This window comes from Podarcis gaigeae, assembly GCF_964106915.1.
Source record: "Podarcis gaigeae genome assembly, chromosome: 9".
Taxonomy (NCBI): Eukaryota; Metazoa; Chordata; class Lepidosauria; order Squamata; family Lacertidae; genus Podarcis; species Podarcis gaigeae.
Genome location: NC_139685.1, coordinates 62,030,148 through 62,048,220, shown reverse-complemented (window position 1 = coordinate 62,048,220; position 18,073 = coordinate 62,030,148). Strand labels below are relative to the sequence as shown.

The 18,073-nt window shown below is 43.6% G+C and overlaps 1 protein-coding gene and 1 long non-coding RNA gene across 7 annotated transcripts in view; one reads left to right on the top strand and one right to left on the bottom strand.

The window, feature by feature from the left end:
• Positions 1 to 5,881, top strand: part of GRID2 (glutamate ionotropic receptor delta type subunit 2) — an 835,972-nt gene extending 830,091 nt beyond the window's left edge. For 2 of the 6 annotated variants that reach the window (XM_083756400.1, XM_083756399.1), the window contains one exon: positions 3,168 to 5,881. In XM_083756400.1, the coding sequence (XP_083612526.1) occupies positions 3,168 to 3,590 (423 nt within the window). In that variant the 3' untranslated portion in view covers positions 3,591 to 5,881. The remainder of the gene's footprint in view (positions 1 to 3,167) is intronic. The other 4 variants (XR_014568339.1, XR_014568340.1, XM_083756402.1 and 1 more) reach the window with 4 other exon arrangements.
• LOC310852974 overlaps positions 1 to 18,073 on the bottom strand; it is a 472,952-nt gene that overhangs the window by 448,605 nt on the left and 6,274 nt on the right. The window lies entirely within an intron of this gene.

Below are 18,073 nucleotides of genomic sequence, written 5' to 3'. Positions count from 1 at the left end.
AACATTCTAGTCACCTACAAAAGCAAAACAGTTGAAGAAAGCCAAATGGGTCATGCCGAACTCTGCTGTTCTGCTAGCGGAGCACACTTCCACTTGTGCAACAGAACTTTCCCCTAGAGTCCCCTGCACACCCTTAAAATCTTCTCCAGGGGGCTGGAAGACCCTCTGGAGAATATTTTGAGGGCACTCAAGGAGAGGAAATGAAGGGAAACTCCATCATGGGTGTAGCCAGGGGGCAGCTCCCCCCCCCCCCCGATCAAATAAAACAATAGAAATACTGAACTAACTGATCAATCACATCGGTTCTGCCCCCTCTAACAAAGTCCTGCCCCACTTACAGATATCCTGGCTACACCCATGCACTCCATTGCATGAGTGGAACTTTCCTCGTGCAGCACTGGATGCGACCCAAAATATGGAAATGCTCCATAAAAAGTCACAGAAGCTTTATGATGATGAAATCCAAAAAAATGAAAAAACAAATTAGCAGGCTTGGTATTTTCAAAGTAGAGTCGTATTCCATTTAACACCTAGAAGGAATGTCTGGCTGTATTGAAGCTCTTAGGCCAAGCTACTGGCAACTCCATCAACCTTACTCATGTTTATTCTAAAACATATCTTCCACCAAACCAGCTTACAAACTGGCTCTCATAAAGTCAAACAGGGTGGAAGATGTGTTGCCAAAGCTATTTTCTACAAATCCACATTTGTTTGTGGATATGGCATATTAGAAGTTATGTGTGGGATTCAGCTAACCAGCCTCAACAGCAGAATCCCTGCACAAGGAGTTCAGCTCACGCAATGGGGCTTTCCCTGCTCTACACACACACACACACACACACACACACACACACACACAGACATTCCTGCCCCCCTCAAAACTGACTCAAGGTGGGTGGGTGGGGAAACCTCCAGAACAGCTCACCAAAGTGGAGTGTGAGAAGAGTGGGATTGTTCCATCAGGATGATTGGAAGAACACAGCATTGAATTCCACCCAATATACTGTATTTTTTGCTCCGTAAGACACACTTTTTCCCTCCTAAAAAGTAAGGGGAAATGTGTGTGCATCTTATGGAGCGAATGAAGGCGGGAGGCAGGCGGGAAAAGCCCACAAGAGCTGCACGCTCTTTAAAGGGTGCACGGCTCTTGGGGGCTTTTCCCAGAGGAGAGAGAAGGGACTGACTGGCCGTGTATTTATATTCCTGAAATATCTAAACTTCTAGCTGATAAATTTAAGTCTCTCATATTTAATAAAGCTACTGAGAATTCTATGGAATGTAAAGAGAGATGGAGAAAAAGTATGAGATTCTGGTTTTCTACAGAAATAAATTTTGTTGCTGACATTTCCAAATTTTCATTTAATTTATAGATATTTTTTTCTTGGTGGGGGAACAAGCTTGATTGCAAAGATAGCTATAATTCTGTTGAACATTTCTATTGCATCGAAGCTAAAAATTCCCAAGAGAATGAGAACAGTGATTCAGTTCTTTAGAGTATCTAAGCACTGAAAAGATTACAATGCCCCAGCCATATGTAATTCAAAATAAAAACAATACTTTTAAGTTGTAAAATAAAATTCTGTTTTTCAAAATGGCACAAAATTTGCATGTGTGCTGAAACATATATGCATGTATGTCATGTGCAACACATGACAGCGTGTGGTTTCCTCACGTTGTTTCTATCTGCATTAGGACGACACTTCCTGGTTGAGGTGGGATAAGTAATAAAAAGAGAACAGTAAAATGAGTAAAGAGTTTGGAGCGGAGTGTAAGGAAGTCTAACAAAGTTCTGATTTTCCCCACGATGACTACTTCAACACTCCAATGTTTTTTTGGGGGGGAAATATTTAACATCGAATCATTTCAAAAAAATAGTCTCTTTTGGAGTGGGGTGCCCCTATTTTGCTGTGCCCTAAGCATGCGGTTAGGGACGTGGGTGGCTCTGTGGGTTAAACCACAGAGCCCAGGACTTGCTGATCAGAAGGTCAGCAGTTCGAATCCCCACGATGGGGTGAGCTCCCGTTGCTCGGTCCCTGCTCCGGCCAAGCTAGCAGTTCAAAAGCACGTCAAAGTGCAAGTAGATAAATAGGTACCGCTCCGCTGGGAAGGTAAATGGCGTTTCCGTGCACTGCTCTGGTTCGCCAGAAGCAGCTTAGCCATGCTGGCCACATGACCCGGAAGCTGTACACAGGCCCCCTCGGCCGATAAAGCGAGAAGAGCGCCACAACCCCAGAGTCGGTCACGACTGGACCTAATGGTCAGGGGTCCCTTTACCTTTAAGCATGCAGTTAGTCTGCCTATTGGGTAATCCAGCACCACCAGTACCAATAACTTATTCTGAGCCAATCTGTTTTTGACCCTAAGCTTGGTTGCTATTATTTTTGTGGATCAATAGCTAAATACCCATCACAGTAATGGATGGGAAGCTAAGGGTGATTGGATGGACATGGGTCTTGTGATCTCAGATAGCAGAACTGCTTAGAACTCATGTCCTCTCACTTCCAATACCTTCCCAGAGCCGGCAAAGAGTTGAAAGGAGTCCGAGGCAATTGCCTAAACTGTCATACTATAGCACTGCCCTTCCAACGCGAAACAAAAGAGTACATCACACTGAAACTGCAATGTGTGGTCTACAGCCAGCAGCTCTCACAATCTTCTCCAGTCATTCAACACTTCACTGTGCTTCATCTTCATTACACAAAAGTCATTCTTATCCATGTAACATTGGTCTAAATCATGAGCATCCTGCTTCCAAATCCTCATCTTCCAACAAGCATTTCTCTGCAGCATCTGCAGCCAGATGTTCAAGAGGCTAAATTGTAAAGATGAACGCTTTGGAAAGGGCACTTGTATGCCATCCAAATCACACAAACTCACCCTGTAAGAAAGATTTACCACAGATTATTTGCATTCTGCCTTGGCGGTTGTAAAGGCAGGCACCATTTTTGCCAGTTTTGCTTAAACTAGTTAGATGGTTCAGCAAAGGACTTGTTGAGCCTCTCTTATTTTTACCTGATGTGCAGCAAGCCTAGTTTTCTTTATTTGAATAGTTCTGATTATTATTCTGTGGAAAATCTTTCTGGGTGTTTGTGTTTTTTTTTTGTCTAGAAAAAGGTGGCAATGAGTGATTTGTTGTTGTTGTTGTTTTTCCTCTTTTTGCCTTCCAGGATGACAAGGAAATTGATCTGGAACATCTCCATAGACGTGTGAACAGCCTCTGCACAGATGACGAGAGCCCCCATAAACAGTTTTCCACCTCATCTATAGACTTGACTCCCCTGGACATTGATACTTTGCCCACGCGTCAAGCACTAGAGCAGATCAGTGACTTCAGGAACACTCATATCACTACCACAACCTTCATACCAGAACAGATCCAGACTCTTAGTCGTACGCTTTCAGCTAAAGCTGCTTCTGGATTCTCTTTTGGCAGTGTGCCTGAACACCGAACTGGCCCTTTCAGGCACAGGGCTCCGAATGGGGGCTTTTTCAGAAGTCCCATCAAAACGATGTCCTCAATTCCCTATCAACCAACTCCGACCTTAGGGCTCAACATCGGTAACGACCCAGACCGAGGCACCTCCATATAAAGCTTCAGACATTGTTTTGTCACTGTTTCTTTCTAGGACTCCCTTTGCAAGGAGCAGCTGTGATATTTGTGGGACTAACATGGATGTAACTTTTTAAAAAGAAATCAGGAGTATTAGTAACAACTCACTATCCTTCCCCTCCTCTTTTTCGCTTTCTCTCTACTTGAGGCCATGGTTTTCAGTCCAGCTCCTCTAGAGTAGCTCCATTAGCTCAACTGGTGTGTCTCTGGAATAAGCGCTTTCTAGAATGTATTATGGCCCCAACTCTGTAAACCATCAAATCAACTCATTCTGGCCGGTGGGATTACTCTGAAGTAACTTCAACTGAGCCACCATTAAAAAAACCAACAGGTCTGCCACTTCCCTAACATTCTACTAGTACAGCATTTCATAAACTTGAAGACAAGGAAACGGACACTGAGCCTGTATCAAATATATGGGGTTATTTCACTGAAAGACCTTTGTATTGTTTCACCTTTGAGTTTTTATACAATTGCAATAACTTCAGTCTTTTCTCTGTGTTCTGCTGCATCCATTCCAGTGCTTCACTGCTGTTCTGTGTCCTGTTAACTGTGGACCAAAGGCAAACCTTGCAGTATTTACAATTGGGGGGGGGGGGTGAGAGAAAGGAGAAAGAGAAGGGAGAGACCATTGAGGCCACCTAATATGAGAATGCAATTTTGTAGGATTTCAAGAAGCCATTGCTATGCCAGTAAAGACTACAGTTAAATCTCCTTTTTGCACTGCAACAGTGCATATGACCTTTATGTAATTGTACAGTGTTTCAAAGGTTTTCTTTTCCTTATGTACAGTAAACTGTATCATATGGCAGAATCCTCTGTTCTGTTAAATAAATTAGTAGCTAATACATAGATATATATATACACATATACCTTGGTATATGTATATATATATGTACTTATGTATATATCTAATAAAACGGAAGCTGATGCTATTGCAATTTGTCTAATAAAGCTTTAGTTAAAAAAAAGTGTTGTATACTGGAAAGATGTACAGGACAGGGGGTTTTCCGCAAAGAAAAGGAAGGGTGGTTTAATGTTATTTGCATTGTTTGATATTTAATGCCTTTTATTTTATTAGAACATCCAGGGCAATGTAACATTTGTACCTAGATGTGTAACTCATTCATTTAGGCTTTTGCATTGGCTATTCAGCTGTGTTTAAGGGTAACCTTAATCATCTATTACTTTGGAATTATTTTTGACAAAATGGGAAAAACTGGTAGGTAAAAACACACACACATATACATTGAGGGACAGCTGATTTTCAGTTCCCAAGGGCTTGAAAAACAGATCATGGAAGGTTAATAAATGCTCTTCGAAATCAATACTATCCATCATTGCAAGTGTGGTGTGAGAGTTTGAGGACGGCAGTGGTCGAGAAATATTGGTGTGGCCTTAATTGCAATCCTGTGTTACTCCAAGAATATAAAGGAGAGGGGAGGAAAACAAAAGAATGATCTCTTGTTTAAATCTTTATTACATATTCAATTATAGATGTATTTTTGACGTGAGTGCCAATTGTATAGAACGATAAACTGATGACGGCGAAAACAGTGCCTCCTTTGGCACGGCGGCATTTTGAAGCTAACACTCTTACCTGTTTAGATCTGTAAAATGAGCTTTCAGTTGTAATCCTTAAAAACTAAAATGCGATTAAGTAAGTAGAAAGCGAGCCAACTTATCCCGTGTTTTATTTTTAATTTGTTTTAATACTTATTTTAACCTAACTCCATTATGTGACTAGGCCTTGATTATAGGAAGCAACTTAGGTGATCTGCTTTAGGAGAAATTTCAAGATATATTATTCAGATCTATTCTATTTTGATGCTTAATTCTGTTCTGGGAAAGCATCTTGTACTGTCACTGTTTTTTGTATGAAATCTTCATAATATTGTCTACTGTGTAAGGCAGAACAATTTTCTTATCATGCAAAAGGCCATTTTGTTTCTAGGGTACAAGTGTTTAAAAGCATGCACAACTTGTTTCCCCTTGTAACATTCATGAGCTCCTACACAACTGACTTTTTCGAAGAAGAAGAAGAAGAAGAAGAAGAAGAAGAAGAAGAAGAAGGACAGAAAGAAATTTCTTTACAACAAACTAGAGGGATATACCAGATGTTGCAGTGATTTTAGTGATAAACCAATTATTTCAATGTGTTGCCTATTATACTGATACACAAAACACATTTTGGAGGCCTCAGTTACAAGTGGCAGAGCTTTCTGTGTATAATTTGTCTAAATAATTTGTCTAATAAAATTGTTTTCTAAACTTGCCTCTCTGCTTGTTTCGACTACCCTGTATGCGAGAAGAAACCACTGCCACCAAGCATACCCTCTGCAAGATTCCAGTGCATGCTTACCTGGAGCCAGGTAGGGGTGGGGCCAGCTGTTAGTTTATCAAATGCATGGCTCCAGTCCGTTGTTTGCCAAGGCAACACAATGCAATGCCAAGGGATCGTTTGCATGGTAAGCTTAACAGGTGTGTAGAGAAGGAGGTACTCAGTGCCTTACACCACCTGTTGGTTATTCCACTAAAAATTCCTGCTCTCTGAGACTGATTTACTTTTCAGCAGAGTCAGTTTTAGAGTAGTGCAACCAGTGCAGCTGTACTAGGCACCATGCTGTTGGGAGCACCCAAAATGGGGCATGAGAGATGGGGGGGGGGCACCAAATTTGCCTAGGACGCCACTGAAATTTGAGAGTCCAAAGTCCGCCACTTGTTTTCAGGTTCACTTCCAGTTTCAAAGCTCAGGGAGATTTGCGATTTGCAGCCCTCTGATCCTCTCCCACAAATGCATTCCAACCTCTATAATAGAATTGCAAAGGTTGAAAACCCCACGTTTCCCAAGTTACCTTGCCTAGTTTGGCTCTAATCATATTAAAATAGAAGGAAATAGTTTCTGACTCCATCCCTTTCATGCAGTAGGACTTTCCCGTTGGATTCTCACTATTTCCGGTGAATGAATCCAGCGAATTCTTAGCTTGCTGTATTGTGAACTTCCTTATTTCTAGGGATAGCTACAGGTTAAAATGCTTTATTAATATTTAATAAAGAATGTTTTTATAATAATAATAAACAAACCATGTCTATTAATACCTTGTTATTTTTAATTAATATTTACAATCAAGATGCCTTTTAAAAAAGCCAATAAGCTGTGCTCTCAACTGGGTTAGTTCCCAACAAAATACTTGTGGTAAAATAAAATCTTCATGAGATGATCCATTAAACCAGTAACTCTTGCATTATGTGTGGCAAGAAGGGTTGGGATGTGCCATGAAAAATCAGGCTGCCCTGTTGAATACCACCATTGTTCAATACCTACTGGAGTAGAGAGGCACTATAAAAATAAAAATAATCTCTCCCCCCTCCTCCATTTTCTGCCAATATAGATAGCGTCAGCACCCCAGCAGACAGAGCAAGGGCGCATTGCAATTCCCTGATCCAGCATGCGCTAGAAGTGGAATGCCCATAATCATCTCATAATAATAGCATTACAGTGGTATCTTGGGTTAAGTACTTATTTCGTTCCAGAGGTCTGTACTTAACCAGAAACTGTTCTTAACCTGAAGCACCACTTTAGCTAATGGGGTCTCCCGCTGCTGCCGCACTGCCGGAGCACGATTTCTGTTCTCATCCTGAAGCAAAGTTCTTAACCTGAAGCACTATTTCTGGGTTAGTGGCGTCTGTAACCTGAAGCGTATGTAACCTGAAGCGTATGTAACCCGAGGTACCACTGTAGTAGTAGTTCTAGGTTGATTGATTTATATATCATTTTTCAGCCCAAAGGTCCTTAAGTGGTGAACGGTATATTAATACAACAAAAGAGACAAGGTAAGTTCAATAACATGCAATGAAACAGGATAGCAAAATCACAGCATAAGAGGAGAAGAATGAAACAAAGTCTTCCCAAACTAAAGGAGGGATAGACTAAAAAAAAAAGGCTACCCAAACTAGAATAACTGAGAGACAAACAACACCCCGATTCTAACTACTCAAGTGTTCAGGGTGAACAAGCAAAACAAACTTTTTGCCTACAGAACAGATTTGTTGTGGGTTTTGAAATAAATAAATCAGAGCACATCCAATATTAATAGCTGCCACAAAAGGAGGAAATCCAACACTTCCTCCTATAAACCTTGGGGCTACCATGAATCAGCTGGTTTGTGTCTCTTGTGCGTGACTAATGGTGTTTCGGCTAACATTTCCATGAGCCCATGATGACTTGAAGCAGGAAAATGGCAGCAGTTTCAGAACATCAGCAGAGTGACTTCAGTTCAAATGTTCACATGCTGCCCAAGCTGGATAATTTAGAAGACCAAAAATGTTACTGTAGTCCCTAGTCTTTGATTCAATGTTCAGATGCAGCAATCCTGGTGATCGAGGACTTTTGCTTGGGTCAGAGTGGATTTTCCCCTTGCCCCCACTCCTTTCCTAGGGAAAACACAGTCCAGAGAAAATCCAAATTGCTGTTTCTTCCTGCTGAGTGCGAAAGAGCAGCTTTCCCTGGGGGAAAGCAGTGGGACAAGAGGAAGTGTCGATGAGCATCTAATTTTAACAGGTGTTGCCTGTTCTTCCCTGGACTGGATTAAGCAACTGATCTATAGTACTGGGCTGCTGTTCAGCCTTGGACATTAATGAAAGCACAGCTGACTAACCAGCAGGCCTCCAGATGATGAACTCCAACTCCCATCAGGCCCAGAAAGCATGGCCAATGGTCAGGGGAAATGGGAGTTGCATTCCCAACAACATGTGGAGGACCCCTGGCCCCCACCCTAGAACTAAATGAATTAACGGTGCAATCCTTTGCATGCCTAATCAGAAGTAATTCCCACTGAGTTCAGTGGTACTTGCTCCAATGTAAATGTGTTTGAAACCTAAAACTGGCTTAAAGCCAAGCAATGTATCTTAACTGACTGTAGATCAGGTTGCTTATTCAGTAGCAAAACACTCTACCCAAGAGAATTGTTTCCTTTAAAGTAAAACTGTTTGGACTTTGTTTGTTTGTATTATCTTGCTTTTCTGTTATGTTAACTGTATCAGAGTGGCGTTCTTTCACAGAAAAGTAGGAGAAAAATAAGCTTAAGCAAAACTACACGCAACAGTGGTTGTGTGCAAGGCTGGACTGCGTTGCTCGGCTGCCACCACAGAGAGAGAATAAGTTTCAAAGGAATGCAACATGGAGGTGGGAGATTGGCAAGATGGGGCAAGGCAAGGTCTGTTGTGGTACAGCTGCCCAGCATATTTTTCAAATCAGTGCAGACATAAATCAGTACAGTGGTACCTCAGGTTAAGTACTTAATTCGTTCCAGAGGTCCGTTCTTAACCTGAAACTTTTCTTAACCTGAAGCACCACTTTAGCTAATGGGGCCTCCTGCTGCCGCACCGCCAGAGCACGATTTCTGTTCTTATCCTGAAGCAAAGTTCTTAACCCGAGGTAATATTTCTGGGTTAGTGGAGTCTGTAACCTGAAGCGTATGTAACCTGAAGCATATGTAACCCGAGGTACCACTGTAATACCATTAGCACAGCCCTAATTCTCTTAAGTGCATGCATACATACATACATACATACATACATACATACACACACGAATCATTTATTTCTCAGTACCTGATGACTCACAGCTAAATGTGTGAACAGACTACCGTACATAGGAAGGGAGGGCATGTTTGAGACTGCAGTGATATGTGTGGTATGTGACCTGTGATTGCTCCTTAGCACTTGCAAGTTGCCATTTGAGGCTGCAGCCATTAAATGTGAACGTATATGTGTGAACAAGCTTAGGGGGTGGCAACAGGAGAGCAGAAGCAGTTGCAGAAAAAACCAATGTCCTTCTATTCTGTGCAGGAAAAACAACAACAGCAATATCCTTTATTCCCAATGCACTCCAGATAGACTTTTTCTGCTTTTGCTAGTGTGTATTTTTAAGTGGACTGAGCAGATCCATGACCTGGATTTCAGAGAAGGTGGTCAGGTTTGATACATTACTTAGCTATATTCCCTTGATAAAGAGTTTGCCTAGAAATATGTGAGGAATAAAGGATACTTTTGCTGCTCAGGTGCTGTGCTCCCCCCCCCTAAATATCTCTTGCATGTTTAATCCCCCTTGTTGTTTTGATGCATACAATTAGCCCTACATCTTCCCTATGAACAGAGAGGGGACTGCACAAACTGTGAATAGAACAACCAGCCCTGCAGTGTTCATGGGTGCTATAAAGATATTGCTGCATGCCACCCCAATCTCCAAATAGTGAGAGATTCCAGAAGTTCCTTTTGGAAATGAGGCACAGCAGAGACTGTGGTGTCACAGAATCTTAGAGTTGGAAGGGACCAAAGGGTCATCTAGTCCAACCCCCTGCAATGCAGGAATCTCAGCTGAAGCATCCATGACAGACGGCCATCCAACCTCTGCTTATAAACCTCCAAGGAAGGAGAGTGCTCTTGTGGCAGTCTGTTCTGCTTCAGCCTTTCTCAACCTGTGGGTCCCCAGATGTTATTGGACTACAACTCCCATCACCCCTAGCTAGCAAGGCCAGAGCTCAGGGATGATGGGAGCTGTAGCCCAACAACATCTGGGACCCACAGGTTGAGAACCGCTGCACTATATGATATATAGTTTCTTTACACATGTCTACAGCCTGAGCCTACGATGGAGAGGTTCACAGCATTAACACCCCAAAATGGTCTTGTTTTTCCCAAAGCCACAGCTGTGGATTCAAACAGAAGTCAACCATTGTGCTTGGACCCTCTTCTCCAGCTTGCCTTTACCAGCTTGCAACCTTTATTCCTCTAGGTCATAGCCAACCCTAAAGACTCTAATTCAAACTCCGGCTTTGTCTTCTAACTCACTCTGAGCTAGAGGAGGGGCCACACCCATCTTGTGACTGATGGACCTCAGTGGGCCATGGGAAAGAAAGTTTGAGAACCCCTGCTCCGTGAGCACAGCAGAGCCCAAAATGTAACCAATAAATGAAACCAGTTGTTTGTACCAGTTCGTGAGCTGTTACTATTGGTTACAATCAATGTCCATGTGGAACATAATTTATAGAAAGCAAAACAGAAGATGTATGATTTCTCTCCGGCTCTTTCAGGAAAACGGGGCAGGGGGGTGGGGTCGTAAGGGGAATCCTTAACAAAGATGTTTGCAATCTGCTGCATCTTCTGCAGCCAGTAGGTGGCACTTCAGCACTATGCTTACCAGCTTTCAATTTTAAATAAGTTTCTAAATCTCTGGCTATCAGCACAGAGCACTTCCAGACTGCCACTATTTTACAAGCAGGATTCAGTTGCTTCTCAGCAGATTCAGGTTGTGCAGTTAAAGTGGATCTGGCATCCTTGCACAACATACCCACTTCCAGAAAAACCACCCTTACTTTTTGCAGTAAGGAAAGTAAATGTGGAAAATTGTACTGGAAAGTGTGGGGTGACAATTCCTTTGAAATGGTATTGTTTAGCTTCCTCACAAATCCAATCAGAATGAAGGCACAATAAACCATCAATGTCATATAACCTTCCCACAGTCTTTGTGCAAACAAATCAAGATGAATGCCTAACACATAGGCCATCTAGAAGCAACCTGCGTTTCCAAATGTTTCTTTGTGAAAAGTGGTGTGAACTCACAAAGGTAGTTTCACAGTGCATTGCATCCTTCCCTTCCAGAAGCTATCAACTGCATTAGAAAACATGCAGATTGATGATGCTCACTAAGTTACAATATTTTAATTAGATGGAGAAGGGACTTACTTTGAAGTGATGTAAAAAAGTGTCTTGGGCAGCAGAATTCAGATATGGGTACCATTTCTGTCTGCAACATTGCTTTGTTAAATAGGCCCAGAAAGTGGTCAGAAAGAACATGATACAGTGTTAAAGCTAAGCTCATTCTGATCGGTCAATGAAGCCTCAAGTAAGTACCATGAGCTTTCCAAAAGAAGAGTGTTGCATGAGCATTGAGGTATAATAATCATATTTGGTATTTATAAGATACATCATCATCATTACAAATACAAAAGCACAGCTACTTTGTGTGCTTTGCAGATTGCAGAGTCTGTTTTCCACCGAGTGTGACAATGTTTAAATCTACAAGAGTGGGGAACTCATGGCCCTGGAAATGTTGTTCTCCAATTGGTCAATAATCAGTGAAGTTGAGAGAGGATGTTCAGAAACATTAGGAAAAGCTAGAGATTTCCCACCCCTGGTTTAAGAGGAACACAGTGGAATCCTAAGCATGTATGCTCAGGAGTAAGAAACCAAGTTCCTAAGGTCTGGTCACTTAGTAAGCTTGCATAGGATCGCAGCCTTAATCTCGACCCAAACACCAATTCAAACTGAATTATCAATTCTCTAAGTCTAATATTTTAATTAGTAAAATAGGATATTCTGATGCTCAAACCTTTTTTTACCCAAGATATATGATTTTGAGGTGGGATTAGACACATTCATGGAGAATGCATCTAACTGTAGCCATTAGCTATCAGGGTCAAATGGAACAGGCATTGTTTTGAGGCAGTATACTGCTGAATACCAGTTGTGGTAAGAGGAGAGTGATAGCAGGGAAGGAATAGTTGAACGGGTTTTGGGGGTTGGGCGACCATTCTGGATTATACCTGTGGGTCCCTTCCAAACCTGTGATCCGGTGTATGTGGAGCTAGAATATGTGGAACCTACTTGTCAGGGTTTCAGGGACAGAGAGCGAGGGGGAGGGGTCCCAGGGTGACGAGGAAGAGGACGACGATGACCCGAGGTTGTCAGTGAGTCCGTCAAGTGAATCCGAGGATTCCCAAAAGGGAGCCCCCCTGGTCAGGCCAAGGGGCAGTAGAGAGGGAAGCAGTCAGAAGCAGGGGAACGAAGAGGGAATCCCCAGTGGGGGTTGGAGATCGGGACCGGCCTCTCCGTCGGAACGGAGTGAAGGGGGTGGAGTTACCAGTGTGTCAGAAAGAGCAGAACAGGGAGCAGAGAGGGGAAGGAGTTCGGAGCAGAACGTCCTGCCGGAAGGGGAGGAGTGTAGTACCGAGAGTAGCGTAACGGTCGAAAGGAAGGTCAGAAGCAACGTACGCGCGCCAAGTTCAAATGTGGAGGCGCGCGGAAATGAGGAGAGCCCTGAGGAGGAGCCTGGTCCCAAAGCACGAAGGAGGGGGGAGCAGGCGTCAGAAGACTCAGCCTCGGGGGAGTCCCGAAGGGAGGGAGCACAGGGGGGCAGGAAGACCCTGCGGAAAAGGAAGGAGAGGAAAAGGTGGAGCAGTACAAGCCTCTTAAGCTGGTGCAGGGGCGGGACTGACTCAGAGGGGACTTCAAACATCTAAGGGTAACAGATGCTGAGCCACGGAGCTTGGATGTAACGACAACAATGTTCTTCAATAAAACCTTTTGTATATAACTTGGACTGGTTTTTGGTCTCTTGTGAGCTGGGACCTCGGGTGGCTCTGACACTACTGAACAAGCCAGATTTGTTTCTTTGTAAGAGAATGGCCTGAGCTGACCGGTTAGGCACTACATTTACATGTCCAACGAGGTTTCACTGTTGCCATAGAAACAAATGAGTGGGCCTTTTCCCATCTCACCTGGCTGGATGCTGCATCATCCTAGGATGGAGAATAACAGGCCAAGAGGGGGCTGAGAGCATGTAAGTTTTGGCTGGTGCTAGAAGCTGGCAACACAAAGGCTGACCTTGCTATGTGCTGGACCCAGGGGTTAGATATTTGGGGTCTTCTAATGGGAACCTAATAAGGAGCCAAGATCTGTTGAAGTGTTAATACTCTGAGTTCCCCCGACCCATGTTCAAGTTGTACATATGTGTAAATAAAACCATATATCCTAAAGACACCATAGTCTCCACTGACCTTCAATCAAAGGAAACTAAACTCTGGATAGGCCCAGGCATTCCTAAAGCCTCTTGCTGCTTGGAGATTGGGGTATACACAGCAATGCCCTCCCTTTGGGTTTCTCAGAAACATCCAGCCATAGTGGAAAGCAGAATTCTGGATTTGCTGGAACTTCAGTCTATCAAAGACTCATCTGATCTAGAAATTCCCTTCACTGATCCCAAATATGTAGCAGCGATTATGTAAGCAAGTTAAACTTAGGCACTCTATGCATGCTTAGGGGGTCCTTAAAAAATAAAAATAACCTACCAGTATGTGCAGAAAGATAATGCATGCTATCATGCTTGCAAATTCCAGCAAGGGGAGGGCGGCTCTATTTCAAAGCTGTGGCTTGAAATCATGTCCTGGATGCAGTGACTGTGAAGAGAGAGAGAGAGAGAGAGAGAGAGAGAGAGAGACCTCAATGCCAATGTAGCTTTGATAGGGTAGTAACATCTGACAAGTCCTTTAGTGCAATCTACTTAAAGAATAAAGTTGCCAGCTCAAGTAGATTTCAGAATTGCAGCAATAGGTTTCTCTTCTCCTTTTGCAACTTTTCCTTTCAGCAGTGAGCCTGAGAAGGCATTTTCATTGGGGGGGGGGTGGATTCCACTGAAATCAATGGGATTTACAAGCAGGCGTGTTTATAACCGTTTAACTTAGTAAATTATGGACACTCCAGTTGTTCATTGTGTTGACAGGGTGGGAGGCGGAGGAAGCAAAGCAGAACCTCAAGGTATTTGTTGAAGCTGTTATAAATCAAGTGTTGTTGTTATTATTATTATTCTCATTCATAAATAGGACATGTTGAAAGCTTACCAGTGCCCTGCTGTTGCAATCCTTTACTCTCTGGAGGGCTTTTTTTAAAAGCAGAAAGATGGGTTTAAATGGCTTTTTAAAAAGAAGAATCAAAAGTGGTGTTCACATTTACTAGGCATTATATTTCTACAAAACAAATTCTCATTGACCTTTTTTTTTAAAAAAAAAAGTTAAAGCATGTTGGCTGCTGTTGCAGCACTTTTACCTCACAGTTTTATCCTAAACTACAACATGCCTGCTTAGCCCCACTGTGCTCCATGGGGGTCTTACTTCCAGAGGAAAGTGCAGAGTTGGACCCAGTCCTATCTTTGCACAGATGGAAAAATTGTCTGACATATATTTGTCAGACGTACATTCTTAAGGGAGGGGATTGGCAAACTCCAGGTCCGGGATATGTGTTCTCCTTTTACTATGGGAAAAGATTTCCCAAAGGTAAACTATCCATAAAAAAAAAAAATTATGAATGGGTGGCGACGTGGCAAGCCTACACAGCTCTTATTATCAGGGCTCGTCGCCACTGTCTCCATGCGGCTCGCAAGCCTTTGGCGTCTCCAACCTTTCAGGCGTCTATATTATTATTAATATCCATCCTATACCCCTCCGCCTCGACCGCATCGCCCTGCGTCTCCATCCGCGCGGCGAGATTTCCAGGGCGACAGGGCAGGCGCTGCTGCTATGCAGACTCCCTCACGCTGGAAGCCAAGCCCGCGTCCCATGTTGCGCGCCCTTTTCCAAAGAGGAAGCCGAGCGTGGCGAATGGGACACAGACTGCCATTGTCCCCGCGACATTTTAATAACCCGCACCTACAATATTCAACCTGTTGTTTGCACAGGGGACAACCCTGCGACACAAAAAGAACCCACCCAATGGGGGCCGGCAGGCAAAGCGCTCCCAGGCGCCACGGTCCTCAGCCGAGGGGACTCCCGCGCGGCGTGGGCGAGGAGGAGGAGGCGGCCCCCGCACCCGCGGTTTCCCTCAACAACCGCCTGGGCGTTTTGCCCGAGAGGCACGCCAAGGGCGCCTCACTGCCCTTCCACGTGAGAAGGACCAGGCTCGCCGCTCCTCCTTTAAAAAGGGGGAAACGGCGAGAGGTTTCTTGGAAGACGCGTTTGTTCTGCTGCCTCCACTCTGGGAGGCTCGCGCGTTTGAAATCCAAATGGCGTCGTGCCAGCTGCTGGGAATCACACTTGTTGGGGATGCTCCCCTTGCTGCAGCCTTCCCACGTGCATCTAGTTGGCCACTGAGATGCTGGATTTCATGAGCCACCACCGGGCTGATCCAGCAGCTGCTCCTCTTGTGTTGACTTCGGAACACATAGCAGCTGGCGCATGGACCAGCCCAGTGCTGGTGGATGGCCTTTTCCTCCACTTGCATCTGAAGCACAGTGGTGTAAATAGCCTGGGCAGAACCATGGAGCGGATGCCATCTTACACTGGCCCTGTGGAAACCTGGGTAGGGCCTGTGGAATCCTGTGGGACTTGCTCTATAGGTCCAGTTACAGATAGGTAGCCGTGTTGGTCTGCCATAGTTAAAACAAAAAAATTTCCTTCCAGTAGCACCTTAAAGACCAACTAAGTTAGTTCTTGGTATGAGCTTCCGTGTGCATGCACACTTCTGAAGTATATCTGAAGTTCTTCTGTGTATCTGAAGAAGTGTGCATGCACACGAAAGCTCATACCAAGAACTAACTTAGTTGGTCTTTAAGGTGCTACTGGAAGGATTTTTTTTTTGTTTTGCTGTATAGGGAACCTGTAAAGGTAAAGGACCCCTGACCATTAGGTCCAGTCGTGGCTGGCTCTGGGGTTGCGGCGCTCATCTCGCTTTATTGGCTGAGGGAGCTGGTGTACAGCTTCCGGGTCATGTGGCCAGCATGACTAAGCCACTTCTGGCGAACCAGAGCAGCGCACAAAAATGCCATTTACCTTCCCGCCAGAGTGGTACCTATTTATCTACGTACACTTTGACGTGCTTTCGAACTGCTAGGTTGGCAGGAGCAGGGACCGAGCAACGGGAGCTCATCCCGTCATAGGGATTCGAACTGCCGACCTTCTGATCAGCAAGTCCTAGGCTCTGTGGTTTAACCCACAGCATCACCCGCATCCCCAGGGAACCTGTGTAAGGTTGCAATTTGCAACTTAAACTGGTGCCAAAGATGTCACAGCGGCATTTGAAAGCACCATTTTAGAATGAAGCCCCTTTCACAGCCAGTCTGAACAAACTTTTTGTGACATCAACAAAAAGTATTATTATTATTTAAGCACTTGGCTAAACATGGATGAGAAACAATATTTTAGAAAGGAAACCTCTGCGTTGTTTTTAAATAATACTAATGCATTCCCAGCACAGCAGTAATAGTGAGAAGTAAGGTCCATTGAGTTCAGTGAGATTTATGCTCCCAGGTGAGTTTAGGATTGCAGTTTCAGTGGCAAAACCCATTTTAAACAAATATGTCCAAACAACAGACTCCAAAGCATTGCACTAGGAGTTGAGCTAATGCTCTACAAGCTCACCCCCCCCCCAAAAAAAACCTAGATATAAAATAGTTGGAGAGATCTTTATAGGCAAAAGCAACCAGCTGGTTGGAGCTACTATGGAGATAGACACTAGGGATGGATCTACACTCATCTGTTTAACATTATTAGAATGATAGGTGTGTGGTTCCTAAAGGTCACAGGGCATACTTGTAAAATAAAGCATTTCTTACCTCTTTTTTTTTTTTTTTTTTTGTCAAAAGGGCTATCTCCCTACTGCTGGTTGCTGGTTGCTTTGCAGCACCCGCTGGTGTCACATTTTAATAATCCACTATGAACATTAAAAGCTGGATGTCATGTGTCCATCTACGTTAAGAAAACCATTTCTTAACCCTTCCTTAACATTAAAAACCAGGAATGTAGATCTGCCCTAGCCAAATGTCCTGAAAGTTGTGACTGTTAGCAATGCCATTAATTGTAATCTCTTTCAGTCTTGCTTAGCAGTAGTAGAATTTTGATCTGTCTTTAAATCCAGGTGTTTCCACATCAACAGATTGTGCATCAAGCTACAAAATGAGCAAGTGGCCTACAGATGTGGGCAGAATATATCATTACATTATGAAAAAAGCAAGTTTTTGTTTTTCTCAACTTGAGTTACAAATTCAGCATCCAGAAAATTAAGCAAAATACTTATTATAAATGCACCATGAAAAGCTCTTAGCAAACTGAAGAGCAAGTGATTCTGACACTGTGTGAATTCTCTTTATAGCTTTGGACCTTTTTGATCCTGGGCAAACTTCCAGATCTTTCCTCTGTTTCTAAACTGAATGGGCGCTGACCTTTAAAGCCCTTAACAGCCTTGGTCCTATATACCTGAAGGAGTGTCTCCAACCCCATCATTCAGCCCAGACACTGAGATCCAGCACCGAGGGCTTTCTGGCGGTTCCCTCATTGCAAGAAGTGAGGTTACAGGGAACCAGACAGAGGGCCTTCTCGGTAGCAGTGCCTGCCCTGTGGAACACCCTCCCATCAGATGTCAAGGAAATAAGCAGCTATCCTATTTTTAAAAGACATCTGAAGGCAGCCCTGTTTAGGGAAGTGTTTAATATTTAATGCTGTATTGTTTTTAACACTCAATTGGGAGCCGCCCACAGTGGCTGAGGAAACTCAGCCATATGGGCTGGGTATAAATAATAAAGTATTATTTTTATTATAATAATTATTAGAACTTTGCTTGATTCTCAGCCTGATCCTAAACATGTTTTAACTCGGCAATAGGTCTCACTGATTTGAGTGGCAGAGGCTTCCAGGT